Source organism: Medicago sativa, chromosome 7 (assembly GCF_051527215.1).
Source record: "Medicago sativa cultivar Bolivia chromosome 7, Bolivia_mono, whole genome shotgun sequence".
In the NCBI taxonomy this organism is placed as follows: Eukaryota; Viridiplantae; Streptophyta; class Magnoliopsida; order Fabales; family Fabaceae; genus Medicago; species Medicago sativa.
Genome location: NC_140755.1, coordinates 10,111,132 through 10,128,392, shown reverse-complemented (window position 1 = coordinate 10,128,392; position 17,261 = coordinate 10,111,132). Strand labels below are relative to the sequence as shown.

General features: G+C 32.6%; 2 protein-coding genes across 2 annotated transcripts; one reads left to right on the top strand and one right to left on the bottom strand.

The window, feature by feature from the left end:
* The first annotated feature begins 4,939 nt into the window (after positions 1-4,939).
* On the top strand, positions 4,940-9,822 carry FTSH6 (FTSH protease 6). Its single transcript, XM_085724013.1, has 5 exons — positions 4,940-5,632; positions 6,289-6,829; positions 7,566-7,879; positions 8,033-8,273; positions 8,541-9,822. Exons 1-5 carry the CDS (start codon positions 5,055-5,057, stop codon positions 8,880-8,882), a joined length of 2,016 nt encoding a protein of 671 aa, XP_085580139.1. The 5' UTR covers positions 4,940-5,054; the 3' UTR covers positions 8,883-9,822.
* On the bottom strand, positions 9,184-13,153 carry LOC146904117 (amino acid transporter AVT1I-like). Its single transcript, XM_085724014.1, has 3 exons — positions 12,879-13,153; positions 11,297-11,904; positions 9,184-9,976 (listed from the first exon to the last, which is right to left on the bottom strand). Exons 1-3 carry the CDS (start codon positions 13,045-13,047, stop codon positions 9,455-9,457), a joined length of 1,299 nt encoding a protein of 432 aa, XP_085580140.1. The 5' UTR covers positions 13,048-13,153; the 3' UTR covers positions 9,184-9,454.
* Between the last annotated feature and the right edge of the window lie 4,108 nt (positions 13,154-17,261).

The window sequence follows — 17,261 nt, the reverse complement described above, 5'->3', positions numbered from 1 at the left end:
TACTCAATCGTATGGTTTGGTTCGGTTTGCAGTTTTTATTTTACCAACCGAATCAAACAAAAACTCAACATAAGAAAATCATTAATTAAATCTATATTACGTAGACAAATACTCATAGAGATTTAATGAAAACTTTTACAAAAATAACATATTTTTTCTCTTGTTAAGTTTCTTTGTTGCTTTTTGTTTCAAAATGATTTATGTGCTACTTAAACTTTTAGAGAATGATAAATTTTTAATCATTTACATTTCTTACGGAATATGATTACTTTTTGTCCAAGCTTTTAATTTGGTTTATGTTGTTTGGTAAAATAAAATTGTAATGTTGGATAAAATTTAAAGCATTGCTAAAATATGGTGTGTTTTAACTTTTTAACTCGATTTTAATATTGTATTAAAAAAAAAGCACACCAATCGATCAAACCCAAACCGCATTGGTTTTGTTTAGTTTAATTTAGTTCGGATTTTATTTTAAACGTCAAACGAACCAAACCAAACCGTATGTTTTGTTTCTTTTTTTATCTTTCGGTTTGAATAACTTTTAGCCTCAAAACCGAATTAAATCGCACCACGAACACCTCTAATCTAAAAGGACACATATGAATTTACTATCGAAAATTATTGAGTCTGTCATGTACGTAGACATACACCCTCCAGTCACTAATATAAGCAAAAGTTTAATTTTTAGATTCATTCATTAAATGATGTATGTAGTCTATAATAAAGACTACATACATCATTTAATGAATGAATCTAAACATCAAACTTTTGCTTATATTAGTGATCGGAGGGTGTACATCTTAAATTCAATTAACATTATCTAAGTATTGTAACTGGTCGGTAACTTACATTTTAGTTGTTAATGAAGTGCTATATGTGGTAAATTTGATATCTATCTACTTCAGTTATTTTATAACAATGTAAAACTAATGGCTAATGAATCAAATAAGTGATATCTATGTACTTCAGTTATTTATGATGAAAAGACAATAAAAGTCAATTTACTTGGTAAGAAATTGGACCATCTAGTCCGTGAGGGTAATCTCTTAGTAGATTTGTCAATTTTTGTAGGTTGAGGTATGTCCTAGCCTTGGAGCTCTATGAACCAAATCACCTAATTTTTTCTTTTCAAATAAAAACTATTAAAACAATAACTAATTATCATTCTCATGTTTTTTTTGTCTATATTATTCATGTTTTTATTTTCCAAAACATTAGAATCACCAAACCATTATTAAAAATATCTTTTGTTTCAACCAACTCTTTTTTTCTTATTTTTTTTCTCTTCTTTTCCTTTTTTATGGGTTGTTTCTATGTCATCACGATTTTAGATAAAAGTGTATATTATATTTAATATATTATTGGAAATTAAGACAAAATTACACAATTTGTTTCTACACTTAATTTCAAGTAACATTTCTATTCTTTATTTCTTTTTTCAATCTAATCCTTTATGTTATAAATAAATTAAAATCCAATAAGATGAGAGAGAAACTAGAGAGACAAACAAAGGGGGAAAAAGGGTCCACTGGGGTTTTTGAAAATGAGGGAGTGCACGGTCGGCAAGGAGGAAAGGGTATGTGCACAATCTTGATCATGTTACCATCACCTTCTTCTTCACTAACTTCTAGGTTGAGCTAAAAATGGTAGAGTTATGGAAACTTTTTGCTAAATATGGGAGGGTAGGGAAAGTCTATATTCGTCAAAAGAGGGGTAAAGGAGGGAGAAAATATGGTTTTTAGATGTTTAAGGATGTGAACAGCGAAGAGGAGTTTGAAAAGAGGTTGAGGGATGTTTGGTTCGATGGGAGGAAGCGGAAGATCAAAATGGCACGTCAGGACTGTTCATAGAGTTTTAGGGGTCTTAGGCATAATAAGCGAAAAATGCCCCTTACATAATACTTCATAAAAATTGTTAGCTTATTGTTGTGATAGTATTAACTCTTTATTTCATTTTTTTTCCGCTTTCCACTACTAAATAAATATTTTTTTAGGCAACATCTGAAAATAAATCAAATGCTGCATAGACACCAAAACAAAATAAAATATCATAGAAGTATAGAACAATAGCACATGCGAAGTAGACTGAAATTTTAACACCTAAAAATAATAACATCAAAAAAGTAAAAGTATATCAACACATAATTAACTAAATTTTAAACTTTTGAATACAAAATTCTCCAATGTTAAACTCATAACAACAATAATACATGATACAAAATTAGTGTTAAAGTTTATAGATGAATCATAGATACAAGAACTCCTTTGTATACTAGAAATACATCATTCCTCTTTTTATATGCTATAAGTATCTACAACAAGTTCATTATGATGATCCATGAATGTGTCTCGCATGATCTTACATAATCAATTCAACTATGTAATTTATTTTTTTGGTGCCTTTGAAAGACAAGATTATGATTAATTTCTCTGGTAGGTCGATTTTCAAGTAAAATATAATTTGTTTTGTTATGAAAATTATCTCTATTTATTGGATAATAAATATCACCAATATTTTTAATAGGAATAAATATCACTAATATTTTTTAATATTAGTGAAACACATTATTAGGAATAAAGAGCCCAAAAAAATCATTAATTTCTTCGATAATAATTTTTTTGACACATTATTAAGAACAACTAAGTTTTTTTTATAGGGAGGGTGTATATTGAAATCTTTGTGATATACGAGGGTACATATAGCAAATCGCGTAAAAAAACATAAATTGACTTCAGTCCAGCCCTCCTTCATGTCAATGTTTGGGGTTTTTTTATGTTAAATTTTCTATATATACCCCTCATAAACAAAATATTTCTATATACACCCCCTCAATAATTTTTTTTTGGGCCCCTACCGGCAAGGGCCCTAGGCCGTCGCACCCCCAGCCTATGGCCGGCCCTGGGGCACGTTTTGGTATGGATGAGAAAGTGCAAATAATGAGTAATAATGTGGAGAAAAGAGGTGTTGGTACATCAGTAGATGTGGGGCTAGATAGGTCTTTCAAAAACGTTGCAAATGTTAAGTTTTCAACGATGATGGAGTTATTTTTGACGATGGAAGTTACTGTTTGTGAGGTTGTGTTGGAGGATCTAGAGAACTCTTATGTGGGGGTATTACCTTTTCATAGAGACTTTAAAGTTGTTAGGTCTAGCTTCTTCTGGGAAGGTTTAACCGATTTTATTGTTACCGAAATGGGAGATAACTTGGCCCTGTCGAATTGTTCTAAAAAAGGAGAGATAGAAAGAGCCAAACAACTTACAAAAAATGGTGGGAGGTAAATTTCAAGGATATCATAAAATGGTCTCCAGTGAGAGTGGCAAGGAGGAGAAGAGTGTGGCTTTAAGTTTATGGAATCCCCCTTCATGCATGAGAGGAAGTGTTCTTCAAGCTTCTTGGTTCAAAGTTTGGCGAATTCATTGATTTTGACGATGATACGATTTCTCCTAAAATGTGGTTGATAGATGAATCTTTCACCATTTCAATTGTCGGTGCAAGGTACATGATCCGGGTGAAGGAAGAAGATTTACGGTGGATGGAGGGCGGAGGAACGGTTGTGAAGGTGGTCCAGTTGAGGGTGACAGTTCATCTGTGGCTTTAACTGAAGCTGTGTGATAGCGAGTGTCACTTTCAGGGACCCAATTGAGAGTTTAATCCAAAATAAATCATCATTGAAGATCTAGATAGAGTGTAAAATCTGCATAAAAATGAAGGAAAAAAATTGGTCGGTAAAATTGTACGTATGATATAAGTTTCTTATTCGTTTGTTCGACAAAATCGTGTCATTCTTGAATTAAAGAACATAGAGAGAAGAAGAGTGTTTTTTGAAAAAATAAGAGGAAGAAAAGTGTGAGAAAGAAAGATACATTGCAGATGAAAAAAGAAAAAAAGGAAGAGAGAGAAAAAGATAGCTGGTAGTAGTGAACTGAGATGAGAAAAGGGAGAATTATGAAATTTGAAATGATAAAATTTTCCTTCATTCATGAACTTTGAACTAAAAAATAACATATATATTAAGTTGAAGTAGCTCAACAGCTGACACGTGTCCAAAAGGGCAATTTAGGATTTTCCAAAATATACTAATTTCTTATACTAACTAAGAAAGATATTTTCTCCATTATTATTCAAGGGAGCATTAGGAATAGTTTTTGTTTAATACATCAACAACCATGACTTATTTTCCCTTAAAAAAGAAAAACCATATCTAACTAACTTATCCCACTAAGTAAGGCCAACTACATGAAATAGTTTTTCTAATATAATTTTTTTTTGAAAGGGAAAGAAAGTGTTTTTAATATAAGTTTAATTACACTTTATTGTAATTAAATAAAGAGTGGTGATACGTTGACCATTATAGATGATACACACCTCTTCTACCATCACATATAAATATGACATGTGGTCCTGCGATCCTCACCACCTCCATTTAACACTTTCTTTCATTGTTCTGATCTACTAAAATGTCCTTTTACATAGGATGTATAATGAATAAATAGGAAAAAAAATGCGTTATTGTTATTAAATAAATATGAGAGCAGCTAATGTATTTGTTAACCAAATTCATTCTCTAGAAAATGCCAAGTCAAATCATATCCATTCATAATTTCAACATATTTCTTTGCAAGTCAAACGCAAAATAACAACATAACAAGGTGTTCCCCTTCAACTTCTTCCAAGTGTGTGGTTATAACTTGTTTTGATGATATCTTCTCTGTTTGCTTTTTGCATGGAACAATCATATCCATTGATCTCCCTTTTCAAAACAATCAATGAAAAGAAAACAAAGGATCTTTAGAAAGAGGAACATGCAAGACCCTTCATGAACAAAAAACAAGACAAAATAACAAAAATCATACTCAAAAAATTCCAAATTGAAGGCACCAGAAGTTTCTAATGTTTCTTACTCTCTTTTTAAACTAACTTAACTTTTTCCATCTGAACCAATTTTTGCACACTTCTCAAGTTACTAACTAAAGAAAAAGTGTAATCACAAAACCATACTCTTGTATAACATCATAGCTACATAACCAAATAAGGTAACAATTTCAAGTCATAAAATGTCTTCTACTCTTTCCCTCTCAGTGTCTTCCACATTAATCTTCAAGCCTCAAAACATTTCCAAAGACACCAACCATACAAAATCCAACAACAAAGAAACACCAACTTTGTTAGACACAAAGGTCACAAAGAGGAAGCTATTGACATCAAGTGTGATTGGATTGGGCCCATCTTGTGTTGTTAAGCCCACAAGAGCTGAGCCTGAAAGCCCAATTGATTCAACCTCAAATAGAATCTCATACACAAGATTTTTGCAGTACTTGGATGAAGGTGTTGTTAACAAAGTTGACTTGTTTGAGAATGGAACAGTTGCTATTGCTGAGATATATAATACAACTTTGGATAAAAACCAAAGGGTTAAAGTTCAGTTACCAGGGTTGCCTCAAGAGTTACTTAGGAAAATGAAAGATAAAAATATTGACTTTGGTGTTTATCCTATGGATACAAATTGGGGAGTTGCATTACTTGATCTTTTGGGAAATTTGGCATTTCCTTTGATATTGCTTGGTACTTTACTCATTAGGACATCAAGAAATAATTCTGTTGGTGGTCCTAACTTGCCATTTGGACTAGGAAGGTATGAATTGTAGCATATGAAACTTCCATAAATATAAGTAATAGGATTTGATTCCTATATGCACTGACAGTGTAAAGATTTTTTATACTATCGGTCGATCATGTAAAAGTTTGACTTTCAGACAAATGGGATGGTTTGTGATCGGTTGACAGTGTAAAAAGTTTTACACTGATAGTCCATAAAAATTATTCTCCAAGTAATGTGTTAGTTGTTATGATTTGTTTGAATAAACAGCTTTATTAGGCACTCATTAGATTAGTGTTTATGTATAACCATTTTGATAACAAAAGATAAAATAAAGACGAACTCTTTTCATATAAACTGTTTTTATAAGTTAATATGGAGAGCTTATGGAAATAGAAATCAACTTATGGACATGTCATAACTTATTTTCATAAGCTTTCTCAAACAAATTGACATGTGCTTATGTCAGTAGTTAAGTTCAAATAAATCAGTCCAAATTGTTTTCAAGTAATTTCCTTCATTGTTTTAAATTGCAGTCACGGTTAAGACTAGGCCGTGATTCTTGAAATCATGAAAAATTGCAGTCTTGATACGATCGCAGAGACTTTACATTTCGGTCGTAATTGCAGTTTCTACTATCTAAAACCATGAGTTTCTTGAAATTGTTTTGTTTTCATTTCCTTTTACTTCAGGAGCAAGGCAAAATTTGAGATGGAACCAAATACAGGAGTGACATTTGAGGACATAGCAGGAGTTGATGAAGCTAAACAAGATTTCCAAGAGATAGTAGAGTTCTTAAAAACCCCTGAGAAATTCTCATCAGTTGGAGCAAAAATTCCGAAAGGAGTTCTATTAGTAGGTCCACCAGGGACAGGGAAGACATTGTTAGCAAAAGCAATTGCAGGAGAAGCAAAAGTTCCATTCTTTTCGCTATCTGGTTCCGAGTTCATTGAGATGTTTGTCGGTGTTGGTGCTTCGAGAGTGAGAGATTTGTTTAATAAGGCAAAAGAAAATTCACCTTGTTTAGTGTTTATTGATGAGATAGATGCTGTAGGGAGACAGAGAGGTACTGGTATTGGTGGAGGGAATGATGAAAGAGAACAAACATTGAATCAGTTGTTGACTGAAATGGATGGTTTTGATGGTAATACTGGTGTTATAGTTATTGCTGCTACTAATAGACCTGAAATTCTTGATTCTGCTTTGCTTAGACCTGGGAGGTTTGATAGACAGGTAAATTTTACTTGCTAATTTTTTATTTTTTTTTATATCCTTTATATAGTTCAAGTTTAAATCTAGCAAATAAAAAGATGAAATAATTGATGAGAATGACTCATATTAGCTGATATAAGTGGCTTGAAAGTCTAGCACCAACACTTTTGGTGGCAGGTGTGACCGTGGGACTGGTATGTGACACTGACACGTGATTATATGATTGGTTTATTTTCTTAAATTATTACCGGTGTTGACATGTCAATGTCGTGTCTGATGTTTGTGTTCGGGCTTCATATGAAGAAACTAGTGCATAGCCGACGGTAGTATTTCAATCGTAGCCGCGGTTACTCTGCAAACTTTTGGATTGTGATAAAATGCAGGAAAATATGGACGATCCGGTTGAAATTGCGGTTTGCGTTTGCTGTGCTGTTGTAGACATCACAAAATCCTTTATATTAAAGCTACAATTGCACTTGCAGACCGCAATTTAAATATGGTACTTAAACGAAGGTTTTTACGCTTAAACCCTGATTTATTGGACGCCGACTGCAATTTAAATCATTGTCGTTAAACTAAGATTTTTACCCTTAAACTCTAATTTATTGTACAATAGAAAAGTACATGAGCCACTATGTTGTTTGATACATAGAGATATTGATCGAACTCAAGATCAATCCTTATATTCTTGTGTTTATTTTCTTACTTTAGAACCGCATTTACTATTCTAACGATAATTTTGCGATTGTTACAATAGGTAACTGTTGGATTACCAGATATCAGAGGGAGAGAAGAAATATTGAAAGTTCATAGTAACAACAAGAAACTTGATAAGGATATCTCACTTAGTGTCATTGCCATGAGAACTCCGGGATTCAGTGGTGCGGACCTCGCAAACCTCATGAATGAAGCAGCCATTCTAGCCGGTCGAAGGCAAAAAGAGAAGATCACAATGAAAGAAATTGACGACTCTATCGATCGAATTGTTGCAGGCATGGAAGGTACCACAATGACAGATGGCAAGAGCAAAATTTTGGTGGCATACCATGAAGTTGGACATGCTATTTGCGCGTAAGTGCATCATATACTATTTCATATTGCTGGTAGTGTTTAATTGTAACATCATTTTCATTATCTTTAAACTTCGGTTTGACTAAACATAATAGGCAAAATTGCATTTGTCGTCTTTAAGTTACACGCAAATTGATGTGTGCAACATTGTAGGACACTTACTCCAGGGCATGATCCAGTACAAAAAGTGACTCTAGTTCCAAGAGGCCAAGCTAAGGGCTTAACATGGTTCATACCAAGTGATGATCCTTCTCTTATCTCCAAGAATCAATTATTTGCTAGAATAGTTGGAGGCTTAGGAGGTAGAGCTGCAGAGGAAGTCATATTTGGTGAAACTGAGATAACCACTGGAGCAGCAGGGGACTTGCAACAAATTACACAGATAGCAAGACAGGTTAGATTAAGAGCACATTTGTTGCCTTCATATAAAAATCTCTAAAAACAATCTCTAAATTATTTTTCTAATAATCGCCTTTATTTTAATCTTAAACAGGCAGACATTTGTTCTCGTGAGCTTAGCTCAGTTGGTAGAGACAGTGCATAATAGACAGTGCATAATATATGCAAGGTCTGGGGTTCAAACCCCGGCCACCACCAAAAAACAAACATATATTTTAAAAATAGAGTTCATCTCCTAATAAGTGGTTCTATTTTGTAACAGATGGTGACAACATATGGCATGTCTGAGATTGGACCATGGACACTAATTGAACCTGCAGTTCAGAGCAGTGATGTAGTGCTAAGGATGTTGGCAAGAAATTCAATGTCTGAGAAACTAGCTGAGGACATTGATAACACAGTGAGACATATAATCGAGACAGCATATGAAGTTGCAAAGAATCACATAAGGAATAATCGTGATGCAATTGATAAATTAGTTGATGTGTTGCTTGAAAAAGAGACACTTAGTGGAGATGAATTTAGATCAATCTTGTCAGAATTTATAGATATTTCTTCAATTAAGATTGATAGAACCTCTATAAGGGAAATGATTGAAGTATGAGAATGATCATAGATTTCTAATGTGGTAGGATGGAGTTGTATATGAGTTCATATATAGTCTAGAGTTTATACTACAGATCATATAGTATTTTCATTTTTCAGTTTTAGCTTTTACTTGTTTCAAAAGTTATTTATCACCCTTTATTTTTTGTATATACTAATGTTAGACTAATACCTTTTTATGCAAAAAAAACCTTTTGTGTATTTTTAGTCATTTACCTATGAATGAAATGAAATATATATACAACCTTAGCCGAGAAATGATATGAGAAAGTTGATATGAAACTTCTTATAGAAATGCATTTTTGAAAAATATTCTTATCATTCTCACAAGATAAAAAATACAACGGCCGAGATTTCACCGGAGAGATTCACATGAGAATGGTCCACAACATAATGGGAGGAGATCCTCTCCTGTGGAATTTGTCTCCGGTGTAGTCTCAGCCTTAGTTTTTTTCTTACACATGCAGTTTCAATTAACAAAAAAAAAAAAAAAAAAGATTTAATCGTGGAGATGGACACTGAACCTCCTCCAGTGAAAACTATCCGAGAGAGGATCCTAGTCCACATTACCTATTGAAAATTTTGTACTATTTCAACAAGTGAAGTATATGTTCCAGAAATTCCCATTGCTATAGCTACTAATATTATCACCATAATTGTCACTGTCTCAAACCCAAATTTACTATAGCTTCCAAAAATCTTCAAATAACACAAACATGGGAGCAAAATAGAAGCAGTGACACTTAAAAATGCTCCAACCAATGACATGAGAGATCCAAAGAAAGGAACAGCCAATGCAACAATAACAGTGCTGATTACAAGGACAGTGCTCACAGACATATTGGTCACTCTATTATTCTTGTATGTCCTTGGAAGTAAATCTTTCAAAGCATTTGTAATTGGTGTAGCCATTAAAGCAAATTTTGATATTGGATTCACCAAGGTTGTGTATATTGCTATTCTTGAACTTATTTTGTTTAGTGGCAAGTTTAATGTTATTTGTGAATCAACTTTTGAACCAAACATTAAGTAACCAATTATAGCCATTGATGCATAACCAGCTGTGGTTAATATAAAACATACAATTAGGACCTGCAATGTAAAGGAAATACATTAAAATATTAAAATAATATATATATATATATATATATATAAAGGGTAATCAGCTTATTTATGTTAAAACTTGCATACAATTTGTATTGTCCTATCCAATGCTTTAAATAAAGGTAAATTATTTTCTATGCATTCAAAGTATTTCTCTTGCATTATCTTTCAATTAAAGTTTATTTTCTTTTTGAAAAATTAAAGAAGTGTTAAACTATTAAAACCATATATTGAGTTTTTGATTATTAACTAGGGTTAAATATGTTTTTGGTCCCTATAAAATTGGGATCTTTTAAGTTTAGTCCTTACTTAATTTTAATAGTTCTTTTAGTCCTTAATTTTTTTTCTACACTCAGTATTAGTCCCTCCTCAATTCAAATTTGTTTAATTTATACTTAAACTCTTGATTTTTGAACAAGTTTTTGCAGGCATGTTAAGAACATAACTAAAAGTTCATCTACAAAAAATTGTCGCAAAATTTGATTTCTACGTCCAGATTATGTTAATTTTATCTTTAACTTCTGCCGTTTTAAAAAATTCATATTTAATTCGTTTCATGTTAAAAAATTCTAAATTTTCGTAAATGAACATTTCATAGTGTTCTAAACTTGTCTAAAAAAAATCGTTCAAAAATTTAAGAGTTTAAGGATAATTAAACAAACTTTGTTGTAACAGGGACTAAAATTAGAAGTAATTTTCTTTTTGTACGGACTAAAATACCTATTAAAATTAAGTAAGGACTAAACTTAAAAGTTCCCAATTTTATAGGGACCAAAAACATATTTAACCCTATTAACTATATCAATGTTTTAAAAACCAAACCAAACCAAACTAAGCGGTTCATTCAGTTGAACCATGAACTAACATGTATAGTTCGGTTATTAAGCAAATCACATGTTCATTGTGGTTTGTCTCAATTGAGTTGTTTAAAGCACTTGAACCGTGATCCGAAGGTCTCCTAAATTCAATGCGATGTTTGGCTTTTATAACATTCGCTTATGCATATAAACTTTTGAACTCAACTACTTAAGTAAGAATTTTATAGAGATCAAAACTCATCCAACAAAAACAAAGACAGTAAACCACTAAATTGGCCCCTATCTATGTAAGTCATTCTCAAATTATCCCTTACTCTATTAATATTTCAAACCAGTATCTGTCTTTGTCAAAAAAAATCAATTAGGTCCCTCGTCATGTGACAAAAACTTAATGATAAAATATTAATAGAGTCAGAGTCTAATTTAAAAATGACTTACAGAGAGATGGACCAATTTGGTGGTTTACTCAAAAGGAAGTCGAAGCACTTACATTAGAGAACTGGTGTTTGTTTCTCATGGAATTGTAGAGAGTAGGGAAAACAGGATGTGCACAATAGCAAAATGCATACAAGCTAACAGCAGTAGGGATCCCATTCCAATTTACAATATCACCCTTTTGATGAACACCAATTCCATCAAATGCTGCAGTCCATGATATTGACAAAATAATAACACCAGAAGCAAACACACCACTTGCAGATACATAAGATAGAAGACTCAAATTATCTAACCAAATTGTTGGCAAGATAATCACTGCAACCAATATCACAAAGAATTTCTTTGCACTAATTGATAAACCAAATACTTGAAACTCTTCAATTGGGAATAAATTACTCAAATTGTCACCTTCTAGAATCAAGAATCCAATTGAAACCAAGTATAGTTCTGTGTACATTGATATTGATACTATTAATCTTCCTATTTTTCCAAATGCAAGTTCACCTATATCAGGGTATGTTTTAATGTTTGAATTTTTCTCCATGCATCTTTTCATCAATAAACCTGTGTAAAATGCTGTTGCAGCAATGGAAAATAAAAGTGCTAAGCTTAACCATCCTCCTGAGGCTAATGCATATGGAACTGATAGTATTCCAACACCTGTGAAAATCAAAGTCTCATAAAACATTAAGTGATTGTTGTTAATTCAACTTTTTTCTATGACAATGTGTGTTGGAGAAATTAAAAGATCACATGCTCAAAATAATTATCGTGACCGAAATTTACAAATAGATAATATAAGAATTTGCGAACTTCCCCTTAACCGATGGAGGGTTAGACGAGCAATATTGCGGCTAAACAAAGGTCAACCGACTATCTCTTGAGTCTAGTGAAGAGTATCTTGAAGACATCAGACTTAGTCAAAGTCCAGTAGGACTCGACAGTGACGCACTCAAGCCATGCTCATTGTTTATAGCATCACTAACCGCAATGAGTAAGGAGAGACTTTTTGTGGAAGGCTATGCACATTGGATCTTGTCAACGGATCATATCGCAAAGGAAAAACATATCAGTTGAACGTGACGTGTCAAGCATTCTCCCAACGAGGGAAAACTAACGCACTATCAATGCAAATAGTCGAGCAGAACTAAACATTGTATGCATGTCGTTTGACCAGTAGGAACAGTTTTTTATATTTTATTTGTTTATCAATACCCATCTTGTACAAGTCAAAGTAATCAATCAAACTCATGTTATTTATACAATTTTATCCGTTTATCTTTCTCCTTCATTTTTATTTTATTTTTACATTTCCTATAGTTCAGTATCTAAATACCCTCAAAATATTCTTTCAAAAAAAAAAAAATACCCTCAAAATATATCTATCAGTTTTAGGGACCTTTTCTATACAAATATATCTTTAACAAATTATTTTTTATTTAAAAACTAAAAACAAACCACGTGAATATTAAAACTAAAAATTTAGATAAACTCAAATAACATATATTTTATGAAATTGAAAATAAAACAAACAGTATATACAATATAATACATATACAAAAACAACAAATAGAAAAGCAGAAAGTAGTGTCCATCTTTTAGCCGTTATATATGTTAAGGACTATAGAGGAAACCTGAAATTGCATTGACTCCATTAAGACATGTTCGAAAGAAAGATACTGTATTTTTGTTTGTAGGAGGAGAGGTTATGACTTTCTCTTCATCATCTATGAAATGTCCTAACTTCCACTCAGATAACAAAGGCACATTTAAGGTTGAGTTGTTGTGATGTTTTTCAGACATAGTACAAAAGAAAAAAACTAGAATCGTTGATGGAAAAAACTTGGATATTATCAAATATATACTTAAAGTTTCAAAATCTCAAAGGTTTAATATATACACTATAGATAGATAAACAGTGATCTATACCAGAAAATATAGATAATCAGTGTGCTTCCTTAATGTTGGATTGGTCACTCTTAAGGGGGCCCACAGTCCAATTATTAGAAAAGAAATAAAATAGAAAAACGAAAGAAAAATAAAATACAAGTGTGTGGCGGTTATTATAAAAGATTTGGACTCCTTAAAAAAAATAAGTTTACAAGAAAATCTTGTAAAAAAGAGAGAAGAAAATCATTTGTGACATTGTGGATGATCAGTGCACGGAACCGTCACAAAGTGCTATCAGCCTATCACAACCATATTAAACTTTCTCGTGTGTATGGCGGTTATTGTACCAAGGTCACATGTGTGCATCACGTGTTGGTCAAATGGTTGGAAAAAAAACAAGAAGTAACGTGAAGCAATCGTGAAGTCTGCATGGTGAGATAAGAAATTTAGCTCCGGCTGCTGCGTCATGAGAATGAAGAATATTTTGGGTTAAAGTTGTAGATGATTATATAACAAACTTTGTTCAGTTTGGCTACAAAATTTTGAAGAGTGATTTTTCCCAACCAAACCTAGTTCGAATTATGAAATACAAGATTTTAATGTGTTTCTACATTGTTTGAATTATAGAATACGAAATATTGTAGGACGTGTGAGATGTCAGTGGAGATGGTAAAGCCGGCCAACTTGCTCCATTTAGATTGGCCCTGCTTAAGCCCGTATAAAACAAAACTGGATGAGTCATGTTAATTTAGGTGGCTGAGTTAAAAAATTTCACTCTCTCACGTTTAGTAGTGGATTGACAAGTCGGCGGGCTGACCTGTCGAAAAAAAAATCTTTTTATAATGCATTTTTTTTTACAGTTTGTTGTTATAAAAAATTGTGTTGATGTTATTTAAAAAAAAAAGCAGCAAATTAAATTGTGCTAAAAACAAGCTTATGAAACAAATCGAACATCTTGTAACAAAAAAAAAAAACAAATCGAACATCATCAACATAATTAAGAAACACAACAACATCATAAATAATAGCAATGTCACGTTTATAAATTCAATGACATTAAACAAGTTTCAAACTAAAACTATCAACTTGGTTTTTCTTTAAAATTATAGATTTTTAAATTAATTATTAATTTAATTAATAATTTACTATTTCAATAAATATAAAATAGTAAAATTAAAATTCAACGACTACCCGCGCATCGTCGGGGAACCACCATCTGTCGCTGAAGCTCCGCCGCACGCCGTCAACGGACCACCGTGTCTTCCTTGTGAGTCACCAGAATCTGGCCACTGTGGTCAACGACGGTGTCATACCGTTGACCATCGGCTGCCACCCCATCATTTTTTATTATTTAATTAATAACATTAAATATTTTTGAATTATTAGATTAGTTGGACTTATGTCAAAAAAGTCATTGGGCTATAAAAAATTAGAATAATGATGTTCACACTTTACTCAATGCTAGAAAACACTAGTAATTTACCAATATAACCTCATCGGCAGTTAACTGTCGACGGAGTTTAATCTGCGGCAGTTAACTGTCGATGAACATTTACGTCTTTTTCTGGTGGATTTCAGCCTTATTAGAAGTGTAAACAATAATTTTCAAAAAAATATGTGTTGAGAAACATGGCATCCATGAAAATAGAGAGAAAAAGCTTAGGAAATTATTGTATTCATAATAGTTGAAATGATACAAAAATGAAAAGAGCTTTTTCTCTCTATTTTCATGGATGCCATGTTTCTCAACATGGTATCAGAGCCTCTTCACGATTCTTTGGGCCACCTGTTATCAGGTTTCCGTTATCGGGCCACCCGTCATTTATGTTCACGCTTCAGATGTGTAATCCTGAGCGTGAGGGGGTGTGTTAAGAGTCCCACATCGGTTAGGAGTTGGCCTGACAATTTGTTTATAAGTGGGGGCAATCCTCACCTCACAAGCCGGTTTTGTGGGGTTGTGTTAGGCCCAACCACCATTTCTAATAATATGTATTGGGCCTTGTTGCATAAATTCTCTTTGGATTGAAATTGAATTCATGAAAAAATAAATAGAAATTTGGTCTTCTCCCTTTCCATTTTGCTCATTCTCACCTCAAACTTCCAAAAATAACTCCAACTTGAGCTAACTCACGCTCAATAGACCCAACGTGATCTAACTCACGTTGATATCCAAAGTGAGTTAACACACGCTGACCCCCAACATGAGTTAACTTGCGTTGATTTTAGGACTGATAACATAAAAACAATTCTGTCAAGAATTGCTGATATTTTAGCGCTTAAACACCTAAACGTGTATTTTCGCGATACAAATCATCAATTACCACTATATTCAACGACCCCTCCCAACTCCCATGCCCGTTGTCGCGTCCCCTTCTTATAAAAGGGTGGGCAACCACCCTCTCTGCATGTGCACTCCCGGTCATCGTTTCTTTGTCGAGTTTCTGCTTGTTTGGGTTGCCATGCATATCTACATAATATAAAACAATGCAAAAAATCAAATAATTTTTCATTGACACATTTTATCAAACACCTAGAGTTCAACATAAACATTATGAGTTCATTGTGTCATTTCAATATCTAAACTACCACATTTCACTCAAACTTACTCTAATTAACATTAACAATCCAATTTCTAACTAATTTCATCATTAACATGAAAAAATCTAACAATTTCATCAACCCCAATTAAACCTAACATTTTACAACTTTTATCAAAAAAATCAAACATTTAAACAAACAAAAAAATGGCAATGCAAAAGGATCATAAACACTTGTAATTGAGGTAGAAGTTGAAGTTGATTTGGTTGAGTTTGATGACACTTGAATTTGGAGGAATGAAATTCGCACTTGTTTGCTTTGAAACACAATGGTGTTGGATATAATGGCAATCAATTACTATTGTTTGTCTCCTTAATTCTTCATATTCAATTGGCTAAACGTTACAGAAAAATAAGCATTTATTCCATCGGTTTTCTTTGTCATTAATATCCTTTATATCAATAAGAAATATGGCAACGGAAAGATGAGGAATTCATTTTTGTTTATGCCACTCTTGCATCATAGAGATATTGAATATAAAAGAGAATTAAGGGACGGGACAGTGGGGGATAGAAATCCAATTCATCATGCTTTCTAATAAGCCCTCTTCATTTCTATTGTTCTCTTGTAATTTTGGGCATTGTTTGTGAGGCTCCAACGTGTTGGCCTCGAGTGCACGAGTTCAAACACGTAGTTGTGTAAACCTTGGGGAGCAAAACCGGATATTGGGTTGCACCGGAGGTCCACCGAAAATTTGCTTTCAGGGCAGTGGTTTTGACCACGGCACAACAAAACTCTTCTCTATCATTCCTAACTCTCTCTCAATTCTAGTTTACTCGTAATATTTCCAACAAATGGCAAAGAAAATTTTGTCTGTTCTTATGTAAAACAGAACAAGATGTGAGTTAACTCATGCTGCTACCGAGTGGGAGTTAAGTCACGCTGGGGTCTGTGTGATTCAAGTCACGTTGTGTATACAAAGCGTGAGTTAACTCATGCTACGATTAATTCTAAAAAATAGAGGTGGAAATGAGCAATTTTAAAAGGGAGAAGAGTAAAATTCAAATTAATAATGCACATTAATATATAGATCGGATGGACATTCATCCATTAATAATCAAATAATGGATGGATATGATGAATTTTATATTTAATGGACTGAATATATATTTTTTATTTTCCTTTTAAAAGTTAATGGATTTTTTTTTGGTACAAAAAGTTAATGGATTTTAATGGACTTAAGAATTTTTTTATCCATCCATAAGGATCCAAATTCATATGTATTCAAACCATTCATTTTATCACTTACCATTTGTCACTTCTAACAAGGATATTATATTATATATTTAGGGGCCGGAGTTAAAATTTAACATTCCACAATTATTCAACTTAAAATTGTGAAATTCTAGTCACTTGGTTATTTAATATTTGTTTTTTTTTTTAAGGAATTTAATATTTGTTTTTTAAAATGCATAATGGTTTTTGTAAGAGTCATATGAAAAAGTTAAAATTAGCAGTATGGTCTAGAGAAGCTTGCTAGCGGTTGTCCATATCAAAGAGTTTGAACTTTTAAGAGTTCAAGGAGCTTT